General features: G+C 60.3%; 1 protein-coding gene across 1 annotated transcript; it reads left to right on the top strand.

The window, feature by feature from the left end:
- LMNA (lamin A/C) lies at positions 1-22,760 on the top strand. Its single transcript, XM_064474675.1, has 12 exons — positions 1-585; positions 16,787-16,943; positions 17,106-17,231; positions 17,355-17,525; positions 17,629-17,754; positions 17,862-18,082; positions 18,172-18,376; positions 18,517-18,624; positions 18,814-18,933; positions 19,019-19,117; positions 20,416-20,673; positions 21,294-22,760. Exons 1-12 carry the CDS (start codon positions 236-238, stop codon positions 21,324-21,326), a joined length of 1,974 nt encoding a protein of 657 aa, XP_064330745.1. The 5' UTR covers positions 1-235; the 3' UTR covers positions 21,327-22,760.
- The last annotated feature ends 2,971 nt before the right edge of the window (positions 22,761-25,731 follow it).

Genomic DNA, 25,731 nt, shown 5'->3' with positions numbered 1-25,731 from the left:
TGCTTTTCCAGCCTTTCCCAAGCAAGGGCCTTGACTGATGCAAGTGGGTTGTCTCCACCCAGCTTTCGGATAACTCCACCCGCCGCCTCCTCGCAGCTCCTCCTCCCTGTGCACAGCCCAGCTGGGATATAAGCAAGTCACTCAGACAACCAGGAGCAGCCGAGACAGCTGGGTGGGCGGTGTGGGACACCGAGCTGTGACCTGTGCCGTGTCCTTTGCCTTGACACCGGACCCCATGGCGACGCCTTCGCAGAAGAGGAGCACCCGCAGCGGGGCTTCGGGGACCCCCTTGTCCCCGACCCGCATCACTCGCTTGCAAGAGAAGGAGGACCTGCAGGAGCTCAATGACCGCTTGGCCGTCTACATCGACAAGGTGCGCTCGTTGGAGCTGGAGAATGCCGGCCTGCGGCTCCGCATCACCGAGTCGGAGGAGGTGGTGAGCCGTGAGGTCTCGGGCATCAAGGCCGCCTACGAATCGGAGCTGGCGGATGCCCGCAAGACCTTGGATTCGGTAGCCAAGGAGAGAGCTCGGCTGCAGCTGGAGCTCAGCAAAGTCCGGGAGGAGCACAAGGAGCTGAAAGCCCGGTGAGTGCCCTGGGGACGGCGGGGACCGTGGTGGGATGGTCACTGTCGTCATGCTTGGCAGGGAGCCGGGAGGGAGGAAGGAGTGACCTGGAGGAGGCAGGGAGAGGGGAAAACCTGTGACTTGGCTGGGGCAGGAGTGTCTGTGGCAGGGACCGAGAGAGGAGGGAAGCTCTCCCGGCATTCCCACTCTCCCTCCAAGCGCCATCTTTGGCCGGGATGCCCTTGGAGGGGGGATCTGGGAGCAGAGCCACGAAAACTCGGGGCCGGGGCGGAGTGGCCGTGCCCCGGGGTGCTGGGGAGGGTCTGTGCGGCGTGGGCGCAAGTGCTGGGCTGGCGGCCCCTCCGCATTCGTCATTCTGGAGCTATTCCTAAACACGCTCCGGCGCAGACCGGGAAGCGGTGCCAGCCAGCTGGCTCTGTCCTGCCCACAGATCTTGCTTGCTCGTCCTATTTTCCTCTGCTGCCTTTGGCACCCGTTAAAGAACCTGCTCAGGTTTTGTCTCCCTTAACCCTCCCTGTGCCGAGCTGTTCCCACTCTGTGGGGTCCCCTGCTTCGGGACAAGCAATGCCGGGGCAACGCCTGCACCGCTTCCCCATCAGCTGGCTCTGGGTGAGGTGCTCCAGGTCTGCTTTGAGGCTCAGATCCCCCCAGCCCCTTCCTGTCGGGTTTATATCTTTCTCCTCCTGGCATCAGAAATGCCCAGCTCGTCGCCACCTCCCTGCTGGTGTTGGGTGCCTCTGCCCTCCCCTCCTCGGGACTGGCAGATGCCCAGCGCAGGCGCCCTGAGGACACGGGTCCCTGCATGGGGCTCCCTGGCCGGTGTCACGCTGCTGGCCAGGCAGGGACGGGCCGCTGGGCTTCCCCGGGGCTCTGCCAGCCCGTGCGGCGCCGGGACCGCGGCCCTGTCACGCTCAGCTCCATAAGCCTTGCTCCACCGACGGAGCAAGCGAGTCCTCTTCTGTCATCAGTTTTGGCTCGGGGCAGGGTCCGGGCTGGGCAGCGGTGGGGCAACCCCCTCTTCCTCCATTTGATCTTTCACTTCTTATTCTGGACGCCTCGTTCTGAGTCTGTACTAAATGAGGCTAAAATTAACTTCCTCAGAAGATGCCATAAATATTCTACCTACTGGGATGGGAGTGAAGCCTTTTACAGCTGCCTTTGAAAGCAGCGCAGTGTTTTATATTTAGCTTTCTGTTTCCCGTGCGCTGCTGCGGCTCCGTCCCTAGATAAGGCGGCTTTGCCTGTGTCCCGCTCGCTGCGAGGCAGATCCCTGCTTGCCAGATCCCAAGGATCTGGGAGCTAGCGAGTTGAGGAGCTGAGCTGTCTAAAAGCTTTTGCTGCGTTATGCAAACCCAGAACTATCTTGGCCACGATCTTTCAAGGGCTAGAAAAAATGCCCGGCCTGCAGCTGTCCCTGGCTGAGAGCTGCGTGCTCAGCCTGGAGCCGCTGTGCTGCAGAGCAGTTCCTGCGAAAAATGCGTGAAGCCTTTTCCTGCGACAGGCTGCGCCCCTGGAGCTTGCCGTGCCTCTTCCCCAGTGCTGACAGATTCCCCCTGAAAACACGCTTTGACTCGAGGGGGATTCCCAAAGAGCAATTCTTGGTTTGGAGGTGGGTTTCAGTGGGGTTTCAGACCGCTGTTTTCGGAGAACGGGTGGTGAGCATGGTTTCTGAAGGAAAGAGATGTTCCGATGCATTGAGTCGTCTCTGAGTCACGGTTTGTGAGGTGGAAGAGCGGCTCCTCCGGGGGAAGCCGGTGCTAGCCATTCCTGCCTCTGGCATGCCCCTGCTTCCTTGGGCGGTGGCATCGGGGCTGCTTTCCACCCCCCGCAAATCCTTGCAGAGGGGCTGCAGCTCATCGCGTGTCACTGGGGACCCTCTCGATGTGGCTGAGCCGCTCAGGGAGGGGCATGGATCAGCTGCCAAGCAGCGAGGGTGCTCCTAGGGCTCACTTTGGCTGGGGGGCCCCGAATCTTTCGGGCGTAGGGGAGCGGGGCAGCCACGAGCCCGACCCTGCAGATGAGTCAGAGCCATTCGGGGGGTCAGGAAGGACCTGTGTGCGGCTCTCGTAGCGAGGCAGGCGGTGCAGACGTTGCTCCACTCCCCGTCACCCAGCTGGGCAGGGATGTACTGGTCCTGCCGGCTCTGCCTGCCCTCCCCGAGCCCCTGGGTCAGCGCCTCGTCCCGGGCAGCTTCACAGACCTCGGTGCCGCGACCCTTTGGCTAATAAGCAGCTCGGCACCCTCTGCTCCCCTCGCTGTCCCCGTCACCCCGGGGGAAGCGCTGGGTATCTCCTACGGGGCAGGCGGCTCTGGGGCCACGTTATCGGCGCCCGCAGCATCGCTGCTGCCTGCGGCCGGGGTTGTCTTGCCTGTGCAGGAGGGAGGGCTGGGGGTGCCGGAGTGTGGCGTGTCGGGCTGTGGGCACGGTGCCCGGCGCTGGTGGAGTCAGCGGGTGCTGGGCCTGCCCTGGGAGGGAGAGGAGCTGGGTGTTCCGCCTGGGGTGGGGGAAAAGGTGCTGGCTGGAGGAGGGGGACAGGGTGTGCCAACAGGAGACAAGTCTCACCAGCTGCTGATGCACTGGTGCGAGAGCCGTGTGGGTGGAGGAGGGTCTGGCCAGCCTGGGGCAGGGCTGGGTTGTTTGGCTGCTCTCGATGGCTGGTCCAGGAGGGGTTTCCCAAAGCACCCACCCTGGCTCCTCGCACCAGGGGACCCTCACCCCTGTGCAGTAGGGGCTGGCTGGGCCCCTGGACAAGGGACCCCCCCTCTGGGCACCTGGCTCTATGCCATGCGTGTCCCTGGCTCCTGGGCCTCCCTGTCGGCTCCGTAGCCCTGTGTGGCCGCTCACTGTGCCGGAGCCACGTTTGAGGTGAAGTAGAGGCTGTGGCAAGGGTGGCTGGTGACTTGGGGGTGCTGGCAGTGCCTGGCATTGTGCCCTCCCAGGCTGTGGGGAGAGCCAGGAACAACCTGAAATGTCCCTGTCCCAGGCGTCCCTGACCTGCGGTCCCCGAGGAGGGGCAGGTTTTGGAGGGCACAGGCTCCAGCTCAGCACTGGGCTGCTGCGGAGAGATGCTCTGCACCCCGGTCCTGCCCATCGCCCCCTCTCTCTGAGCTGGCTCCTGACTCACGGGGTGAAAACAGGAGCCGCAGCCCTTTCCTTGCTCCGCCTGATCCCAGATCCTCGAGGCAGAGGCGTTTGTCAGTGCAAGCCCCGGTTTGGGGGTGCGGGTGGGTATGGATACAGCCTGTGGGTACCTCCATCCCCAAGAGAGGAGTCCTGGGGGGATCCTCAGTGCCCCATTCCCAATGGCAAGGGGTGGCTGCGCTGTGGCCGCGCTGTGGCCGGCTCCTTCCTCCGAAACAGGAACCAGGCCCTAGTTAGCAGTGCGGCTGATGAGCAATGGCTTCCTGAATTGCAGCCCCTAACCTGATTAAGCCACTGCCTTGGCAGCACCTCTTCCTCCAGGCCCAGATCTCATCCCTGGCCTTAACAAGGAAAAATCTCCTGTTTTCCAAAGGTTGTTGCGATGGTGAGGGGGCTGGAGCTCGTCCAAGGGCAGAGCGAAGCATGTAGGAGGGAGGGTGCCACGTTGGCTGGGGTGAACCCCACAGCCCTTCCCCATGCCAGATGGATTTTGCCCTGTGCTGGGCTCAGTGATGACCTTCCAGAAAGCAGCAGGCAAATAGGACCAGTTTACTGAAAAAATAAGCGTGGGGGAGGGGGGGAAGCCTCCTCGCCGTGGGGCTGGGCGCTGCCGCTGTGTCGCCTTCAGCAGCCGAGCAACATGCTTGCGCTGGAACATTTTGCGTGGGGGAGAAACCTCAGGCTCCTGCGCTGTTCTCCCCCCCTCCTTTGTCTCATAGAAACTCTGCCAGGGAAGGAACAGTTTGGCTTGGAGGAGGCTTTGCCCTTTCGGAGCAAACAAAGAACAGCTTGTGCAGCTGGTTGATGCTTTGGGGGAGCAGGCAGCGTGGAGCCAGGGCTGCTCCGGGACACCCCAAGCCCCTCAGGGACCCTCTTAAACACCACCACCCGAGTCTCCGGCGCTCCGGACAGGTTTATTTTCCCCTGACATCCACACCCGGCAGCTTGGGATGGCTAGGGATGCCTGCCCTCCCTGCGTGCTGCGGGGCTGAAAGGCAAAGCCATGGTGCTTCGAGGCTGAGGCTTTCGTTAACCCCCGGCCGCTTCTGCGGCGGGGTATTTCTTGTCTGTGCAAACATCCAGCTTCCCTCTTTTCCCGGCTCCCTGAGCAGGACGATCTCAGGTGGAGGAAGGGGCTCCAGCCCTTTCATTTTGTGGCTCTGCTCTCTGGCTGTGTTCGCCGGTGTTTTCCAGACGGGGCTGTGACCCCATCCTGCTGCGGGGCCGGGCCATGCCCTCGCCGTGCAGCCTGTGCCTGGGGATGAGGGCAACAGGAGGAAATCCCGTTGCCTTGAACATTTTCATGACAATAGGATCCACCCTGGCAAATTAAGGATTTTAACCTCAGAGCTGGGGGATTAAAGAGAAGCAATTGCAAAGGGAGACGGGGCCGCTTTTGGTGTGGGAACGCATCCATCCCCTGTACAGCGCCTACTGCGGCGCGCCCCAGCCTGCCCTGGCCACGCTTGCTGCCACAAGTGTTTTTCAGCCTTATGCGTGTCACTTCAGTTGTCTGAATCCCATTAACACTTAAACTTTGGAGCCCAGCTGAAGTGAGAGCCTTTTCCAGTGCGGTGCTCGACAGAGGCATGTGAAGAGAGCGGCGTGGCCGGGGTGGGGCACGCCGAGCTGCTGCCAGCTCCGTATTTTGCTAAATTCATGCCCTTTGGGAGCAGCAGTTTCCTTCCCTGATGCTGACAGCCAGGGTAGGAGGAAGCCACCAGAATATTGCCCCTGGTCCTGGCCAAAATCAGGGCTGGCATGGAGGAGTCCCTGGGAAGCATCAGCCATGGGGATTTGGGATGGGCTGTCCCAGGGTAGAGCTGGGAATTGCCTCCCTCTGTCCTGCCACCAGCTATGCCACCCGTTTCCCCATCCTGCCATCTTTGGGAGGCTGTTTGCTGAGCCTGTTCCTCTGTGACTGGCTCGGCGTGTTCCCGAACAGCCAACGTTGGTGCCGTTTGAAACCCGTATCTGTCCGCAGCTGCCGTCGGTCGCCCGCAGCCCCTCACTGGGGCGTCGGGGCTGGGTGCCCACCTGCCTCCGCTCCCTTCCTCTCCCTGCCAAGGGCTGAATAGCCCCAGTGTGAAGCTGAACAACTGCAAGGGGCTGGCACGGCCCCCCGGCCCCGCTCGGTGCGGTGGCAGCTGCCGCCCCGTGCACTGGCCCTGGCTCCTGGCCGTCCTGGAGAAGCCCTGTTTCGGTATACGAAGGGTATGGCAGCACGTCTGCGAGCCCCCACGGGGCAATCTGGGGCTGTGAGTATTAAGGGGAGGCAAAATGGGTGGAAGTTGGTTAATGGAGTGCATTGAACCGAGCCCACAGGGATGCCACAAAACCAAACTGGGGTTAAGACACCTCTGTTCCTGAGCGACGCTGACTCAGCATTGCCTGTTGTTAATCGTTAACCAATTTCCTTTCTACAGTGAAGGTGAAGGTGCCTGTGGCTGGGGTTATCCTCCAGGCTGTAGCCAGCTGTGATGCTCTGCTGCTGCCTTCCCATGTTTAGAGCCAGGAGGTGCAATAGCGATAGGAACAAAGCTCCCCAGCAGCTGGGGGAGCGTGCACGGTGAATGCCCCACCGCCTGAGCGCTGCCCTGCTTAATTACAGGGCTGTGCCCTTGTGGGCATTGGTGCCGTGTCCCAGCAAAGAAGCGATGGAGGCAGGGTTAGGAGCAAATAACGGCTCTTCTGAAGCTTTTGAATTTTTGCATCGGGGCTTCAAGTGGCCCAGAAGCACCTCTGAGGGGGGAAAGTTTCTGATAGCTGAGGTCTCTCAACCCTCTTGGACAAAAGCCACCTCCAGCCGCTTGCTCTGGCTCTTGCTTTCAACGTCCGTGTCCTCCTGCCATCCAGCTCGGTGCCCCCAGCCCCGCCTGAGCAAAGCTTGGCGTCTCCCTGCCGTGGTGCTCAGCTGGAGGCCGAGCTCGGCAGTGCCCATTTGTTGGGGTTTTATTTAATAACAGTTTAGGGACATGCTTCTCCATTAGAGCCCTAGCTCCGAGTCACGTGAGCCCAAAAAAGTCCAAGCTCTTGGCATCGACAAGTAACGTGGGCTTCAAAGCGGTGGGAGCCCAAAGGAGACTTGGCCCCGGTGCTCATGGGCACCCGGCTCTGCCCCAGCACTGGCGGCGGCCCGTTGCCCCATTGCAGTTCCCACTCCCCGCTGGGAAGAGCTGCTTGTCTCGCCTGCTCCTTGCAACACGGTGGCCGAGCAGAGCTCTGGGCTTGCTGGTGGCTTTGGGGAGGGCTCTGGGTCCAGTCTTGGCTGTGCTTGCAGAGCCTTTGCAGCCCGGCGGTGAAGCAGGACGTGAACGGTGGCGATAAAACCTCCGTGCCACTCTCCATGGCATTTTTTTATCTCCTGCCCTTCTCTGTGGGGACAGGGAGGAAGACTGCAGCGGGGCACGAGGGGGAGGATTGGAGACTCGCACTGGGGCACAGACAGGGAGATGAGTCACATGCAGCTGCGTGTCTTTGAGCTGGAGCAGGGTGCGGCCGCCGTGGGGCCGTGCTTCGCCCCGTCTTCGGGAGGCCCCCGCCGCTCCGGCAGTCACGCTCGCCTGCCCCTTCCTTCCCGGCATGATGGGTGCTCGTGGATAACCCTGGCAGCACCTGGGGGGGGTGCAAGGATGCCCCCCCGCAAGGCACTGTGCCGCGCTCACTCGCCCCCCCATGCCATCTCCCCACAGCCCTGCGGGCACTAGGAAAAATTAGGGGGAGTTTTGTAAAGCTAAGCCTTCACGCTGCGGGCTTTAGGGGGGGAAGCAGAGCGCTGGGGGGAGCAGCTTTCCTCCTTGGCATCGTGCTTTTGCAGGCTGGCTTGCACCCGGAGCCACCATCTGCAGGGCAGAGATGCAGACCTGCGGCACGCGCGTCCCAGCTAGCAGGCGACGCTGCTTTTTGCAGCCCGGCCTCGGCTCTGTCGCTCTAGTGCAAAAGGCTGCCGGACTGGGGCTTGCCCTGTGCCTATGTGGGCATGTGGGGCTGAGCGGGAGGGAGGTAACGGGGAGGCTGAAGCCTCCTGCGGTGGCCCCGTTTGCAGGGCGATTCTGTGCGTGCAGCAATTGGGTCTAAATTGTGCTTTCTAGGGATGCAGTCCTTGCGGGTGGGGGAGCGGTTGTTTCCCGCACCCGCATCGAGCGGGGCCTGGGCTTCATCCCGCCACAGCGCAGAGAAAGTGGGCAGAGGTGTGCTGGGAGCATCTGCCGCGCTGGCTGCGTATGGCAGAGCGCGGCAAAGCACCGGCGTGGGTCTTTGCTACTTGCTTGTCCCTGCTCCAAGCTGCGCTTTCCCATCGGCATCGCATTCAGAGCCATCCCGGCAGCCCCCCTGACGGAGGCTGTGCAGCCGGGAGCTCGCAGCGCCAGCGGTGACTCACGCCGGCAGCTGAAGCGGGCAAACAAGGCGGCTCCCGGCGCGACTCACGCCGGCCTCGATGCTGCTGCTGCATGCAAACAAACCTTTGGCAATGTAAACACCTCGCCCACCTTTATCTGCGCTCTGGAGCTGGGACAGCAGACCTTTTTGTTCCCAGGAAGAGGGATGGCAGCTGGAGCCAACAATTCCCTGCTTTGTTCCTTAGGCAAATTTTGCCGGCTGGAAGCTTTGCTTACCCACGTTTATGGAAAATGGGCTGAGCTGCTGCTGCTGGAGAGGAACAAGGAGACCTCGAGCTTGCTCCCCATTTTGCCTCCCTTGGGTCCATCGTGCCCAGGGCTGCTGCTCCCAGCTGCGGATCAGTGCGATGCAGCAGGCACCGGCTGGGGAGCAGCTTTCTCCCCGCAGCGTAGCCGGGACAGCGAGCCACCTCCTCGTTGCTTTCCATCACCTCCCGTAGGGGCTGCAAAGCTCTGCAAACAGAGATGCTGGCGGGCCGCGCGTGCGTGCAGGGGGACAGGAGGCCACCGCCGCACTTTGCATGGTGGCAAAGCCTTTCCTTGCTCCTGGGGCTGGGATTTGCATCCTTGTTCCTCCTCTGCTGCCCCAGGTCCCAGCGAAACACGAGCTCGGAGCTGTTTTTGTCCCCTGCCCCAATATGCCCTGCCCCAAAGATATGATTAATATGAGTGACTCATCTCACTGTTTTTAATTACATTGGTAAGGCCTCCCCCCCCCCATGTCAAATCCCCGAAGGAAACAGTGGAAATCCGCGCTTTGTCCTCATCCTTTATGGTGGTGTTTTATAGGCTTTGCACTTCTCATTCATCAAAAGAAGGGTGTAGTAAAGTAGATTTAATGTTCTGGGATTTCTATGGAGGTGCAACGCCAGGAGTCATTTGAGGGGTAAAAAAAAAAAACAAATTACATACAAAGCTTTTCTATTAAGTTTGAACCCAATTATTGCAAAAACTGGAATTTGCTGTCTCAGAGCAAGATAGTCAAGACTGAACAAAACACCTTAAATTTCATTCAGTCCAAAATGTAATTGTTGCGTGAATATTTGTCCATTCTATTAAAGATATGAAATGGCGCTTGTGTGTTCGCAGAATTGCAGCGAATACTTTCAATTTCCTTTTTCTCTCCTCTTCCCAAAGGCAGAAGTATGCACGACGCAGGCTTAAGCTTTAAACAGGCTTTTATATTATATACAACACTACATATTGTGAGTAAAGCCTGGACTGGAAAACCAAGCTTTCTTCTTGCACCTTTTCTACCGAAGCCTTGTCCTCAGAAGATGGCAAGCGAGCATCGTGGAAGGTGGTGTGGCCATGTTTGAGCTACGTCTAAAAAAATTCTCTTTCCAGCACAATTCCAGTCTTTTTTTTCCCAAGTTCCTTCTTCCTGATGAAGGACATTATTGCTTTAATCTATATTTAAGATGGTTTAAGTCCAGGCCATCAAGTGCCTTTTAGATTCAAAATTCATGCCTTTTAGATTTAAAATCCGTGCCTTTTAGATCTAAAATTCTATGGGAAGCCAGCAAAAGGCAAGCAGGCGTGTTCATAACACATGGTTTTGGGTCGTGCCGAGCTTGGGCTGGCAAGCGGGGATTGATGTGTGTTCGCTCATGGTTTTCCGAGCGGTTGCGATGTTCAGGTTTTTAAAGTCTTTGGTGATTTTTTTTTTTTTTTTCAATGGGAAATGCAGTTTTTGCAAGTGAGGAACCAGCCCTCCTCTGGAAATCCCAGGATCAGCCGTGCCCTTGGCACCTGCCTAGGCAAAAACACGAGCCAGGTTTTTTCCTGCGCACCGTGCAGAAAAATTGCTGAGCCCTTCAAAAGCAGCTTTGGGGACAAACCTGGGGCTGGACCAGTCTCGCTAAATCAAGTTTCAACGGGTGGCATTTTGCATGTAATCCCAGCCTGGAGGCCTGGGCCTCTGCTTGTTCCAGGTTACCCAGGGTTTTGGTGGCGAAGGTGGGTCCGTAGGGAAATCCTGCCCTGGTTTTGCTCGCTCGCCTCTGAGGCTCAGCCGTGAGCGGTGCCGGGGTCTGCGCGCTCCTGCCGCTGGTGGCTCCCAGCAGCCCGCGCTCACTCGCGCTTTGCGTCCTGTTTGCATCTGCCTCCTGCGGTTTGCTGCACCCTGGAGAAGTTAAAGGCAGCTGTGAAAGAGGGTTTCACAGGCAGCCGGGCACCGGCAGACCCGGAGGGAAGTTGTTATGCCTGTGCCACGCCGGGGCACGCGTCGGTAGAGAATAAATCCTGCCCCTTGTCTATGCAGACATAGATTTACGCCTGATGCAAACCTCACCCGGGGCCCCCAAAAGCAGAGGAAAGCCAAGTGCCGCCCGTTCCCCCATCGACTCCTACATGGGAGCCAGCAAAACCCCTTTTTACATCTTCAAAACCGCAGAGCCCTGCTGTTACTAGGGGGGACTCGGCCCAAACAGCAACATCACTTGATGACTTGGGATTTCCATTTCGGGCTGCTGGCAGAGGCTGGGATGAGTCACCAGCGCTGGCGTGACAGCCCAGAACGGGGAGTGAGTGACACCGGGGCTCCCCAGCCAGCGTGGGGTGCTCCAGGCTCTATAATCTACTATTTATTCTCTGAAATCGATGTTTCTGGCTTTTAAGCAGCGAGGGGGCCATCGGTCCACGCCGCGGTCGCGTGCATCAGTTCGTTGCAGTGCTGGTGAAGCCTAATCGCTTTTCTCCATCGTGAGAGGCGAGGCTGCGGGGAGATGCTGCGTGGGCGTGAGGCGTGTGCTCCGGCGTATCCAGCGAAAGGAGACAAGCTCCTAAAGGCTTTGTGGGGTGTATTTGGAGCTGATTCCTGGAGGTATCAGCTATGATCGGATCCAGGCGCGCTGGACTTTGTATGCACCCGCACTTCCCAGCAAGGCTCCTGGTGGTGGGGTTGGTGGAGGGACAGGAATGACTAAGATTTTGGGAACCTGAGACTGAAGGGTCCGTTTGCATCCCTGCGAAATGCTCTTTGGTTCCCAACGAAGCAGCGGTTTTGGTTCGTTTTTAGGATGCCAGTTCCAGGAGGGGGAAGCCCAGCTCTTAGAAGATGCCAACAAGCTGTTCTCGCTGCGCTGGGGCCACCTGGAGCTGAGCAAGTCCCTCGGCCCCAGGGATGAGCGTGCCAGGAGCGTGCAGCATGGCCGGCCCCAGCCCTGGCACTGGGAGGGGGCTTTGGCACAGCTGATGCTGGAGGGTGGGGACTGTTTCCACGCATCCTTGAACACAGCCAGCACTGGCATCCCCTGGCTGCCATTTGGCAGGGGTTTTGGTGCCTAACAGGATGCTGGCTCCGTGCAGATGTTGTCCCTGCTATACATCGCGCTGGCTATTTACAGCTTCCCTGCTAGGAGACCAGCTTACGTTTATCCTGGTGATTTGGCAAAGGCACAGCGGCACAGATGAGTCACGAGCTGGGAGAAGTTGCTTTGCCACATTCCCATTGCCCCACCGCAGACATTTTCCCGAGACCGCCTTTCCTCATGCCGTCCCTGCTGCTTGCCCTGTGGGACCCTTGTCTTTTTTTGCAGGGGAGCAATCCCTGTGATGGGGGAGCGGACCCCGCCACCCACCCCGGGTGCTGGAGGCAGCACAGTGCAGAGCAACAAGCTCAAGGTGGGGCAGAGCCGGTTTTCTGGGTCCTCCCAGCAATCGGCTCCATCACAAACCTCCTTGGGCACACGATGCCTCTCTCGCCTCAGTTTCCCAACCTGTAAATATGTCGCAAAGCCTTTTTGGGAGTAGCATTTCCCCAGTCCTGTGGCTGGGTTGCAGGGGAGCGGGCTGGTGCGTCACCTGGCTCCGTGACAGCAAGGTGAGAAAGAAACCCCGCAGTCCCTGGGGATTTGCAGACTTGCAAAAAGATTTCTAGATGGGGCATGAGGCTGCGAGCTCCCCTGACTCGGCACCTTCTCTGGGGTGGGGCGGCTGCGATCGGGAGGCAGGGAAGGAGGGGAATGCCTGTTTCTCCCACTGGCTCCATCCCACCCCGTTGGTCCCCCCTTCGCGCATGCGAACGCTGAACGGCAGCTGCGGGAGCGGCCTCGTGCTTCCCAAATGGCTTGTGGTGATGAGTAGTAGGGTGAAACCAAAGGGTGTTTCCTAAAATGCATCTCGTGGGCTTTGGCTTCTCGGAGAGGGTTGGCACCTTCCCGCCAGCCTGGCAGGGCTCGCGCCCGAAGCTGCTCGCCTCCCGTGAGCTCCGGCGGCTCTCGCCTGTCTCAGCTTTTCCAGAGGGAGTGCCCAGATCTGCCAGGTTTCTGGGCTGGTATTTCGGGACAGAGTGAAGGGGAGCAATAGCAGATCCCGGGGGCTGTCGCTGAACCTTCTGCAGGGACCGACCACCCCAGGGGTCTTCAGCCCTGGCCCTTTTTGAAGCCATCGCATGAGCTTTGCAGGCTTGTTGCTGTGCCTGTGCTGAGTACAGTCAGAGGAGGTCCAACTTTCCATTAACATTTGGATTTTCTGGCAGCTCAGCTGCAATTTTCTTTTTTTTTTTTTCTCCTTCCTGCTTTTAAAGGCTAAAAATAAAATGTCTTGAGGCCCCTTTTCCCTCCATCTTTTCTCTTGAGACATTTGTTTCTTGAGGATTTGGTGCCTCTGTTGTGTTTTCTCCTCTTGGCTTTGATAAATGCTTGTTTTTACACCCGACTCTCCTGGCACAGGGGGTTAGATCCTGCAGGATGCTGAGCCCTTGGCCGCAGGCACGCAGCCCTTCGGGGTGGATCTCTGCTTCCCTTTTGGCTGGCAGAGGATTTGGGATCTTTTCGGCTCTAGCAGGCAGGATGGGGAGACGAGTGAAACCCCCCGGGAGGAGGAGGAAGGTCCCTGTTTGTCCCCTTGCCAAGGGAAGCGGGAGCGACGCAGCTGCCGTGAAAGTTTTTATTTTTAGCCCAGCGCCAGCTGGAGCCCGGGACGTTGCAGGGGAAATAAAAGCAGGACCTGACGGGAGGCGAGGGGAAGACCCAAACCCTGGCTGGGCAGGAGCGGGGATCACCAGGGCTTGCGCGGACCGGTGGGCACAGGGGTCCCTGGCGCTGGAGGAGTCTTGCAGATGTGCTGAAATCCTGTCTGGAGGCTGCTGTGTTTTGAAGGAACGTGGGGGGAGATGCTCAGGTCCCAGAGGGCTGTGTCACGCAGACCTCCGGACTTGCTGGAGGAAAGGACAGGACAGGATTCGTCTCGCCCCTCTCCTGCCTGCAAAACCGCTCCCGAACTCAGCCCTGCAGCCACCGCCGCTGCAGCCCAGCCTCCGAGCTGCCGTCTCTGCTCCTCCCTGGTGTAACGCGGAGCCGAGCACGGGAGGCTTTTAAGGAAAAGGGGTTTGTCCTCAAGTCTTGTGGGACTTACCATGGGGCTTTCTAGGCATTGGTGCATTTTGCCCTGAGCAAAATCCCTGCAGTCCCTGGAGAGGGTGAATCTGTCACCGCTGCGGAGACACAAGTGTTAACCACCTAGTCGGAGCATTTTCCCCTCCGTATTTCACTTATAAATAGCACTGGTGTCCCCTAAAGAGCCGGAGGCTTCAGGATATGCCTGGCACTGTGCATGCCACGGGCACCACCCCGACGAGCCAGTGACCCCCGGCTGTACCCAAGTGTCTGCAGCCGACGCGGGGAGCAAAGAGCTACAGAAGCAAAACGCCAAGGGCAAGCCCTTCCCAGAGTTAAGCGGTGGTTACCTCGATCAAGGACAGCAGGATTAAACCCTGCTGGCAGTGCCGGGGTGGCCACGCTGGCTGCAAGGGCGAGCCACCGCCAGATGGGAAAACTCAGCCTCAAATGTTGCTTGGAATGAGCCGAGGAGGCTCCGGGTCTGCTCCCAGATGGCATTTTTGTCCTATGAGTCACTGGCATGAAAGGAGCGGGTTGCACGGGAAGTACCCGCTGGCGCGGTGCTCGGGCTGCCGGCTCTGGCGAGCAGGACCCCCGCAGAAGGGGGCTAATCGGGTATAGCAGGGCCTCACGCTGCGTGAGTATCTCAGGAAAAAGTTCTCCCTGCTGGGTCAGGTCAGAAAGAAATGCAGAAAAAATCTGCTCTTGGCCGAGCAAAGAGCTTCCCACATACGTGCAAGTCTGGGAATGCCAATTCCTGCCATCCTGGGGTCCCGGTTCCTTGTGGGCAGGAGGAGAGGAGTCAAACCACCTCCTCAGCATCTTGCTGCTGACGTCCCCCGTCCTGCCCTGGGGCTGGATCCTGCAGCTGGGGCAGGCTGAGCAGCGTCTCTGCCACAAGCCCCTCCCTGGTATTTCTTTTACTCATGACCTAAGAGCGCGGGTGCATGCTCACCGCCCCAGGAATGTGCACCGCGCGCCAGCCTGCAGCCAGCGCTCGCCCACGGCCGAGGGGGCACCGCAGCCGGCCGCCACGAGTCCTACACCCGATTTTGAGGGAGGTGGGGTGACAATCTCTGCCATGAGCCGGCAGTGTGAGCCACCCCAGCGCTGATGGCCGCTGGGTGCCTCAGAAAGAGCATTGGGTCTTTTCTTTTTATAGGCCCTACCGAAATAGCATCAGGTTGCGTTTTGGTGGTTTAGTTGGATCAAATTGCCTAGGCACACAGCGACGTGTCTCAAGGCTGCTGTCTGTGAGAAACGGCCTTGACCTGCTGCCAGAGGGCTTAAAAAGCAAGGGGGGAAATGGAGGCAGGGGATGGTGCGGGGGCTCTGAGGTTGCACAGCAGTGCTGGAGGATGGGAGACCCATCGCAGTCCTGTGCTGGGAGGGGGCTGAGCCCGGCCTCGGGCCAGAGCGGGCTGGTATTGCTGCTCTGCACCCACCAAGGGAGCTCATGGTGACACCCGTCCACACCTGGGGCAGCCCCCGGCCCCGGCTCATCGGCCCACACCCTCCGTCTGCTCCAGGGAGAGCTCCCAGCACTGACGAGGTGTCGCGGGTTTCTCTGCGCTGCCGCTGCCAGCTAAGTAGGGCAATTCTGGCTACAGGGGAGCTTCTGCACCCTGCAGCACCCTCGGCCCTCCCCAGCTGCTGCCGCACCACGCAGCACCGTTCTGCACCGCGCCGCACCGCGCTCCACCGTATCACGCCACGCTGCACCGTGCCACGCCATGCCGGACTGTGCCACGCCGCACTGTGCTGCACCGTGCCGTGCCACGCTGTGCCACGCAACAGCATGCTGCTCTGAGCCACGCTGTGCCACACCGAGCCACGCACGCTGCACTGTGCCACACCAAGCCACGCCACACCGTGCCGCACCACAGCATGCCACACCGTGCCACACCACGCCACACCAAGCCACGCCACATCGTGCCACACTGTGCCTCACCATGCCATGCCATGCTGCACTGTGCCACACCGTGCCACACTAAGCCACACCATGCTGCACTGAGCCACGCCACAACACCGTGCCACACCGTGCCACACCACACCGTGCCGCACTGAGCCATGCCATGCTGCACTGTGCCACACTGTGCCACACTGTGCTGCACCACGCCATGCCACGCCACACCGTGCCACACCAAGCCATGCCATGCTGCACTGTTCCACGCTGTGCCACACCGTGCCGCACTGAGCCATGCCATGCTGCACTGAGCCACACTGTGCCACACTGTGCCACACCACAGCACGCCTCACCGTGCCACGCCACACTGTGCCACACCAAGCCATGCCACGCTGCACCGTGCCGTGCCACACCGTGCCACACCACACCGTGCCACACCAAGCCATGCCACGCTGCACTGTTCCACGCCGTGCCGCACCGTGCCACGCCACTCCGTGCCGCACTGAGCCATGCCACGCTGCACCGAGCCAAACCATGCCACACCGTGCCACACCACAGCACGCCACACCGTGCCACGCCACACTGTGCCACACCAAGCCATGCCACGCTGCACTGTTCCACGCCATGCCACACCGTGCCACGCCACACTGTGCCACACCAAGCCACGCCACACCGTGCCGCACCACAGCATGCCACACCGTGCCACACCACACCAAGCCATGCCATGCTGCACTGCGCCATGCCACACCGTGCCACGCCACACCGTGCCACACCAAGCCATGCCACGCTGCACCGTGCCATGCCAAACCGTGCCACACCACACCAAGCCATGCCATGCTGCACTGTTCCACGCCATGCCACACCGTGCCACGCCACACTGTGCCACACCAAGCCATGCCACGCTGCACCGTGCCATGCCAAACCGTGCCACACCACACCAAGCCATGCCACGCTGCACCGTGCCATGCCACACCGTGCCACACCACACCAAGCCATGCCATGCTGCACTGTTCCACGCCATGCCACACCGTGCCATGCCACACCGTGCCACACCAAGCCATGCCACGCTGCACCGTGCCATGCCACACCGTGCCGCCCTGGCACCGGCCTGGTCCGCACTGACCTCTAGTGGGTAACAGCCTGCCGTGGGTGTGCGTATTGCACCCGGGCCTTACAGCCCTGAGACACCTCCTGCTCAGCCAGCTTTTCCCAGCCTTTTCTGGTTTCCAGCCGCTAAAGCGGTGCGGGACCAGCCGGCCCCTGTGGTGGGTGGCTGTTAGGTACAATCCTGCGGCTCTTGTGGGGACAATCGGAGGGGTGATGCTCCGTGTGCTTGGGGCGCGGGTGCAGGGTGCAATGCATGGTTTGTCCCTGCTGTGCCGCTCACCTGTGCCGTCCGGTGCGTTGCAGGAATGCCAAGAAGGAAGGGGACCTGCTGACTGCCCAGGCACGCCTCAAGGATGTGGAGGCTTTGCTTAACTCCAAGGAGGCTGCGCTCTCCACTGCCCTGGGCGAGAAGAGGAATCTGGAGTCTGAAGTGCGGGACCTGAAAGCACAGGTGGCCAAGGTGAGCGGTGGCAGCCCCGTCCCCAACTGCTCCAGGGACCCCCCCAGGTCCCCTCTGTGGGACAAGGGCATGGCTGGGCGGTGGGTCCTCGGCTGGCGCTGGGTGCTGTGCCTAGACAGTCCCCAGGAGCCCGCCGTGACGGCCCTTCTCAATTCCCTGCAGCTGGAAAGCGCCCTGAGCGAAGCCAAGAAGCAGCTGCAGGATGAGATGCTGCGCCGCGTGGATGCCGAGAACCGGCTGCAGACGCTGAAGGAAGAGCTTGAATTCCAGAAAAACATTTACAGTGAGGTGAGCCGCGCCGCGCCGCCGTGGTGCTGGGCTCGCTTGGGATAACGCTCCCTGTGTGTCGTGTCCCCGTCCCCAAGCCAACCCCACCCCGAGGTGACACCGTGTCCCCTGACCTGTCCGCAGGAGCTGCGGGAGACCAAGCGCCGCCATGAGACCCGGCTGGTGGAGATCGACAACGGGCGGCAGCGGGAGTTTGAGAGCAAGCTCTCCGAAGCCTTGCAGGAGCTGCGGAGCCAGCACGAAGCCCAGATCAGGCTTTACAAAGAAGAACTGGAGAAGACCTACGGGGCGAAGGTGAGCAGCACCTGCGCGCCGCCGTCCTCTTCCCACCCTGCCCCGCGGGGTGCTGGTGGGCAGGGGGTGCTGGGGATGCTAACCCACCCGTCCTGCCCTCCAGCTGGAGAATGCCAAGCAGTCGGCTGAGAGGAACAGCAACATGGTGGGTGCTGCCCACGAGGAGCTGCAGCAAACCCACATCCGCATCGACAGCCTCTCCTCTGAAGTCAGCCAGCTGCAGAAGCAGGTGAGTCAGGACCAAGGGATTCTGCTGGGTATCCACCGCCGGGGATGGTCCCCTCCTGGGGATGGCCCCAGGTGGAGCAGCCACCCTCACCTTCCCTCCCCACACAGCTGGCCGCCAAGGAGGCGAAGCTGCACGATTTGGAGGATATTCTGGCCCGGGAACGCGAGACCAACCGGCGCCTGCTCTCCGACAAGGAGCGGGAGATGGCCGAGATGCGGGCACGCATGCAGCAGCAGCTGGATGAGTACCAGGAGCTCCTGGACATCAAGCTGGCTCTGGACATGGAGATCAATGCCTACCGCAAGCTGCTGGAGGGCGAGGAGGAGCGGTGAGCACAGGGCACTGTACCTGGTGGGCTCTGCGGGTTCCAGCCCTCGTGTCCTCACTGGCTCCGTCTCGCCTTCTCCCCCTGCCCAGGCTGAGGCTGTCCCCCAGCCCTTCCTCCCACAAAGGTGCATCCCGTAGCCACATGTCCACCCCGGGCTCCTCCAAGAAGAGGAAGCTGGAGGACAGCGAGAGTCGGACCAGCTTCTCCCACCATGCCCGGACAAGCGGCCGCGTTGGCGTGGAGGAGGTGGACTTGGAGGGCAGATTCGTCCGTCTCAGGAACAAGTCCAACGAGGTGCGTTTGCCTTCAGGGAGGATCCCTGGGATCCCTGGGGGTGTGGTTCGGCCCCGCTTCACCCCATGGGCAGGAGGTGAACTGGGACAAGCCGGGGAGGAATCAGGGGATCTCATGGTTGCTGCTCTCTCTCTCTCCAGGACCAGGCGATGGGGAACTGGCAGATCAAGCGGCAGAATGGGGATGATCCCCCCATCACCTACCGCTTCCCCCCAAAATTCACCCTGAAGGCTGGCCAGGTGGTCACGGTGAGTCACTGCCTGGTGAAGGATCCAGCTGCGATCCCAAACCCAGCCAGGCTGTTGGTGACACAGAGCAGCTGGAGCCAGGGCACAGGCTCCTTGGCATGTGGCTTTTTTGGGGGGTCAGACCCACATTCCCGGGGTCTGGACTCTGCAGACCTGGGACATTGCTTTTCTCTGTGCTTTTCTCCCTAGATCTGGGCGTCGGGGGCTGGGGCGACCCATAGCCCCCCCAGCAATGTGGTGTGGAAAGCCCAGAGCAGCTGGGGCTCCGGGGACAGCCTGCGCACTGCCCTGATCAACTCCAACGGGGAGGTGAGAACCCGACAGCAGCACCACTCGGGGCGCAGGGGGGTTGGCAGACACCGAAACCCCCCAACTCCTTTCCCGTCCCCTGCAGGAGGTGGCCATGAGGAAACTGGTCCGCACCGTGATCGTCAACGATGAAGATGAGGATGAGGACGATGATGAAGTTAACATCCACCACCGCCATCACCACGTGAGTATCGTGCTGGGGAAGGTGCTGGTCCCAGGGGGGTCTGTCGCGGGGGTGCTGGGGGAGCTTGGCTCCGCTCCCAGTCAGGGTGGGGGGCGGCTCAGCATCACACAGGAGAGGCCTTGTGGGAGAAGGTAGTTGGGAGGCTGCTGTGGAAACAACCACACGGGAGAAGCCAAGAGACCTCTGGCACCTGGAGAAGATTACCGCTTGCCAAAAAAGCTCTAGAGACCTTGCTGGAAGCCATCTCCAACCCTGAGCGACCTTGACCTGCCACGAAAAGGGCTGGAGGAACCAGGAGGGAGGCTGAGCTGGTACCTTGCATCGCTTGGAGGCAGAGGACAGGATGGCGGCAAGTTGATGGACAACACTGCTCCGCAGCAGCTGCTCCATCCTCTCCGCTTCACAAGGGTGCTGGAACGAATCCAGAGGTGACTTCGTCCTTCCTCTCAGCCCATCGCTCCCCTCACAGAGCTGAAATATGCACGAGGAAGAGCGGCGGGCAGCGAGCAGGCAGCGTGCCAGGAGCAGAGCTGCAGCCGCTTCTCCCCATATCCAAGAAACCTTCCCTGGCCGCAGCCCAGGAGACCCGCCAGCCCGTCCCGCAGGGAGAGGTCTGTCTTGCACGCAAGACGCCCCGCGGGAAGCATGCACGGAGAGATGCCGTCACCACCACGCTGTGCCTCGACACTGGTGAATCTGCCAGATGCCGCTCCCCGGGGCTCTGCGTGACAGGAGGAGGATGGGGCGTCCATCATCTGCTTTCCTTTGAGTTCTCTGCGTCTGAAGAACCGTGCCGAGATGGATATCGATTATCCCTGGGTGGAGGAGCCAAGCTCCTGTGGGCCGGTGCTGCCCATTCGTCTGGGGGCTGAATCCTTTCCAAGAGCGAATTTCCCGTTGGAAAGCAGTCAGCTTGCGCTCTCCCCGGCAGCGAGGAAGAGGATGCTCTTAGATAAGCACAAGAGAAGCACAGTTAAGATGTCTCCTGTGTGCTGAGAGCCCAGGGTGCAAGGAGAGGGCAGCAGGGGCAGTTCACCCATCTGCAGCGTGCCAGCCCCAGTAATACGGGATTATAAATATAATAAGAAGATTATTAAGAATATTTTATGATTTTTAAATGACATGATGGAGAGGATGGGTGGAGCGCGGACCATCTTTGAGGATTAACATGAAGAGCCCTCCTGGGTCACACTGGTGCTGCTGGGGTCCTCTGGGCAGGGTGCTCAAGGCAGAAGATGCTCGGGTGGGCGCCTAAGGTCATTTTGTCTTGTGTGTGTCGTCCCCCCCACCCCATCTAGGGTAGCTGTGGTGGCTCTGGGGACCCCGGTGAATACAACCTCCGCTCGCGCACGGTGGTCTGTGGCACGTGCGGTCAGCCGGCAGACAAGTCCGGCAACCAGAACACCGGTGTCAACACCATGTCCTCGGGCTCGTCCACTTCCAGCGTGACGGTCACCCGCAGCTACCGCAGCATTGGTGACTCCGGCAGCATTGGCCTTGGGGACAGCCTGGTGACCAGGTCCTACCTCCTGGGCAACTCCAACCGCCGTAGGCAGGTCAGTGCCGTTCCCACAGCCCGGGTCCAGGTTGTCCCTGTGCTGCCGGGTCTCCGCCCTGTCCCCGCATCATCCTTTCTCAACAAGGCAGCGCTGCAGGGGTCCTTTCCCCTCCTTCCTCTCCTCCTCTCTGCTTTTCCTCTTGCTCTGGGCACCTGCGGGCTTGCACAAGCCTCTCTGTGAGGGGAGCGTGGAGTCTGGGAGCGATGGGAGAAGGATGTGGCTGTAGCGTCTCCCCGCCCCATCCCACGCCCAGCCCCCTCGGCAGCCCCAGAGCATCCCTCATCCTCCGCGGCTCCTGCTCCACCACCGCCGAGCATTAGTCGTGCTGGGAACGGGAATATTTCAGCACTTGAATGTTAATACCCTCAATATTAGTCAATATTATTACCTTCATATATTACCACTAATTCTCAAATTTCTGATTTCAGTGCTCGAAATACCTCAGCCGAGCAGTATTTATTAACCCCGAGGGTCAGGGCGGGCGAGAGCCAGGGGTGCTCATAATCTGGGCATCCAGAGGGTCCCGCTTGGACTCCGCTGCCCCCTTTGCAGCCAGAGCAAATGGATAGTAACCCTGGGTTAGTTCTCATTTTCTTCTTTTTCTTTCTTCCTCCCAGGCTCAGGCCGTGCAAAACTGCAGCATCATGTAACTCCGTGGCACCATTCCTGTGTTTCCTGGCCGTCTTGAGCTAATTTTTTCCCAAAGCAAATTTTTTTTTTTCCTTTAAAAAAAAGATATCAAAAACCAAAGTTGGGTTTTTTGTTTTCTATAGCAGGAATTTTATATATATATATATATTAAAAATGCTAAAAGATGCTTTGATTTTTTTTTGTAAAGAAAAAATCTATTTCTATAAAAAAAAAAGAAAAAAAAGCTTTTCAGCTTCAAAATTTTTTTAAAACTTCAGCCAAAGACACCAAAGAATTGTGTTTACTGAACAGCCATGCAAGAGGAGATTGTAGTTTAATAGCTCTTTAGATTATATCATTTTTGCCAAAGCTTTTTATATAGGATTGGGAGAAGCGAAGCCATCCCCGTCAGAGCCGCGTGCGACAGGCACCGCGGCGCGGCAGGAGGGGGTCTGCAGGGGTGCTGGGGCGGAGGCGCTGAGAGCCCCGGTGCTGCTGCAGCTCATCCTGATGGCGCCGGGGGGCCCGTGCCGTGGAGGGTTGCCGTCTCAAGCAGAGCACAGTGCCTTTGCACACACACACCTTTTTTTTTTTTTTTTTTTTTTTTTTTGGACCTGAACCCAAAATTTCCTTTCTTTTCCCTTGTTAAATTCTTTGTTTCGCTGCGGTGCTGGCGTGGGGGGCTCCCGGCAATGCCCCCATGGCTCTCCACGCCCGCGCGGGCATTACCCCGTCTCCCAGCCCCGTGCCCGCACGCACCCCCATCGCTCCACGTACTGTATTTCCCATCCAAGGCACCACTTCCCCTTTGGGTTTTCTTTTTTTTTTAAGCAGCCGAGTTGTGCCTTAACCGAGGTGGGGGCAGCTCCGGAGCAGGGCTGGGAGCCCCACGGGACCCCACACGGCATCCAGGGTAGATGGGGAAGTGAAAACCCACCGGAGCTGTGTCCTGGGACCAGATGGATTTGGCGGATGGGGTGATGGACCGCACTCCTGCGAGCTCGGACCCAGTGGGACCCCCTTGGCCCTCCTTCCTGGGGCCTGCCGCATCCAGCGGGGTTCACCCCTGTTCTTCCCAGCTGTGGTTAGTCGGGCTCTTCTCCGGTGGCAGGAGCGCAGAAGCCCGTTTCACGGCAGGATGAGGCCAAGGATGCTCAGTCCAGGACAGGGCTGGTTTGCCAGGAGGGCGCTAAGGGAGGCTTTTTGTTTGAGCGAGGGGAATTTTGGGGACCCTCTCTGCAAGGGTCCATCCAGCCATTGACAGAGATTTCAGCTTTTTGTCGACTGAGGAACGCCCGCAGCATCCCCGCCTCGAGTACAGCAGGATCAGGTCCCCAGCGCAAGCCCCCTACTCTGGCGGGGTCTGGTGAGACCACGTATGTATCTGTGCTTGCAAAGCTTCTGTATTACTGCCTGTATTTTCTTCCAGAATCAATACAGCCGAAGCCTTCCCACCCCGTGTGCTGTCGTCATTGCTGTCCTGGGCAGGGACTGAGGGGGCACTTTGCTGCACCCCAGCGTGGCGCTTGCTTTTGGCCTGGGGGGTAGTTGTCTCTTTTAGCCCCACAGCCAGAGCTGGGGCGCTGCACCCTACTGTGGATAGGGGGAGAGCAGGGTGGCCCCGTTCACCCTGACTCAGCCAAGGGGGTGCCTGGGGAGGGATGCTGAGAGCTGGGGCCGCCGGGGTCCTTGCAGGGACAGGAGCCCCCAGACCCGGCACTGATGCAGAGAGGTGCTGGTGGGGAGAGGACGGCATTTGGGGAGAGGGCTCAGAGATTTCCACCCCCTGGGGTTTTAGGGAGCAGACATTCCCCTGGGTGGGATGGATTGGGGCAGTACAGACCCTGAGCGCTCCTACGATGGGGATGGCCCCGGCACCCTGCCAGGGGGACTCCCCTGCCCACCCCGGGGCCGTGCCAGGCACTGGAGCAAGGCGGGAGGAGATGCTGGGGAGAAGGAGAGAGCCATAAAGCCGGCGTGTAATCGGCTTTACCGGGCACAGCGCTGGGGAGCCGTGATGTGAGGGAGCGCGGGCAGGCGGCCGGGGCGCAGGCACAGCCAGGTAGGTGCCCAGGGTACCCATCGTGGGGTTACCCCCCACCCCAGTGCTCAGATGCCTGGGTCCCCCCAGCCACGTGGGGTCACATTGGCCCAGACTGGGGTACAAGCAGGGCTGAGCCCCGCAAGGGCAGTGGGCACCAAGCGGCCTCTGGGGCATCATTGCCACCTTCCAGCTTTGGGCTGGCTTGCGGGCTCTCACCGAGGCACCCATTTTCCAGGAGGGGGGATCTCAGAGGTGGGTGCTCTTGGGGTGGCAGGGGACACACTGGCTTTAGTGCCACCCCCTCCCTGTGCTCCTTTTGCCCCCCGTCTCTCTGCTAGCTCAGGGATGCCAGCGCGGCAATGCAGGACGGGTACCCTGGACAGCTGGCAATGCCACGGAGCTGCAGCATGTCCCCTCCATCGTGTCTGGCCCCGAGGCTGGAATCCAGCCTGACCCTGAGCCCTGCACCACCAGGCCCCAAAAGTCATGAGGTTGCACCCAAAATAGCAGGTTATTGAATGGCTGGGGGGAACCAACCATGCTGCTGGGACTTCATGCTCCTGCCCAGCCATGCTGCGGGGAGAAATTAGGTCAGGAGGCAAGGGGAAATGTCACGGGTCCTCCCCACACCCCGTCATGGGACCCAGGCACCCTGCCATGGCTCCACGGGGACCTTGCACACCCCCGTGGGGACCTTGCACAGCCCATGGGGAGTATGTATGGTCCACAGGGACCTCACACAGCCCACGGGGAGTGCACACGAGAGTGCCTGTGACAGAACTCCAGCCGAAGCACCGAGTCAGGGTCAGCTTTCTCCCGCTCCTCCTGCAGTCCCGTGGGCTGAGCCGGGCTCCGGGCTCCCGCGGGGAGCTGGCAAGAGGGAAATGGGAGCCCAGAGCAGGGGGCCGGGACGCAGCCTCGCTCATTTGTGCACTGAGCGTCAGGGTTTCTGCGGAGGCAACCTGGGATGTACGGCTGGGTGGGAGCACAGTTTGGGTATAGCAAACAAACATGGGGGGCACACGCTGGGGACTGTCAGGCTTTTTGGGGGAAACAAACCTCACACAAGGGAGCCTTGGAGCAGTCAGTGGGACTGACCCCAATGTCTGGCAGACACCAGGGTTTACCCAGCTGGGACACAGCTGAGTGAGTGCTGGGGGCTCCGCAAGCCCCACTCTGGCCCCCTCCAGGCCCCTGCGTGCCCGGGGGGATTAAGGTCAGGCTGCCCCGCTAATCCCAAGGGTGGTTTAAGATGTGAATTTATGCCTGCTGCCACCCCACCAAGGTTGCACCCTAAGGTGATGCATGTTGTGGGACACCCACAGAGCACCCCTGGGGAGACCAGGCAGCCTTGGGGTCTCTCCCTTGGGGTGGGAGGGCCCAGGGCAGCTCTGCCTCCCCGCAGCAGGCTCCAGCTAAGCCTCCAGTGCCGGTGGGCCGGCAGGCACGAGGCACAAGCTCCTTACGATTCCCAGGCAAAGGCTCCTGACCTCCAAGCCCTGTGGGAACCAGGGCAGCAGAAAGCGGGGAGCAGCCGAGGGGGCACTCGGGCCTGCTCCCCAGCTCTGGGTGGGGCAGGTACCCCCAGCACGGGGTGGAAAGGGGCCCCTGGACAGGCCTGTTCAAAAGCTCGCTGCTTTTGAGGGTGTTGATACTGGCACCCCCAGCCGGTGCAAAGCAGCAGGGCTGGAGGCGTTCCCAGGCGCTTCATGCATGGCTGTGCAACTGCAGGCTGGGGACAAAGTGACTCACCTGAGGTTGTGCAGGGAAGGCTGTTGCAGAGGGAGGAAGCAGTGATGGCCGGGGATCCTGTTTTGGGGCTCCCCACTCCCACACAGCTCGGAAGGGGAAGGAGGGCAGGTTCCAAAGGAGAAGTGGGATCTGCTGGCACCGGTTGGGCCAGGCTTCCCTGCAAGGGAATTTTGGAGGAGGGGAAGTGCCATCAACCATATTTGGGTCCTGAGAGTGCTGTGGCAGCGCGGGGGTTACGCGTGACCTGCACAGGACCAGATCCTGGCTGCTGATGGTGCCATGGCTGGGCCCCAAACCACCTCTGGGGCCCCCCCAAAGTGAGGTAGCACCGGCAGCCAGAGGCAGCATGGCTCATCCAGGACAGGCGAGGGCGATGGGGGGCCTGAGACAGGGAGGCTGGGATGGGGGTGCAGGGATGCAGTGTGGATATGGGGGTGCAGGGATGGGGGTGAAGGGATGGGGTGCAAGGATACAGTGTGGATATGGGGGTTCAGCGTTGGGGATGCAGGGATCTGGTGTGGATATGGGAGAGCAGGGATGGGGGTGCAGGAATGGCGTGCAGGGATGCAGTGTGGATATGGGGGAGCCGAGCTGGGGGTGCAGGGATGGGGTGTGGATATGGGGGTGCA

This window comes from Phalacrocorax carbo, chromosome 28, assembly GCF_963921805.1.
Source record: "Phalacrocorax carbo chromosome 28, bPhaCar2.1, whole genome shotgun sequence".
Classification (NCBI taxonomy): Eukaryota; Metazoa; Chordata; class Aves; order Suliformes; family Phalacrocoracidae; genus Phalacrocorax; species Phalacrocorax carbo.
Note: the sequence above shows the minus strand (reverse complement) of the source record. Positions and strands in the feature narration are given on the sequence as shown.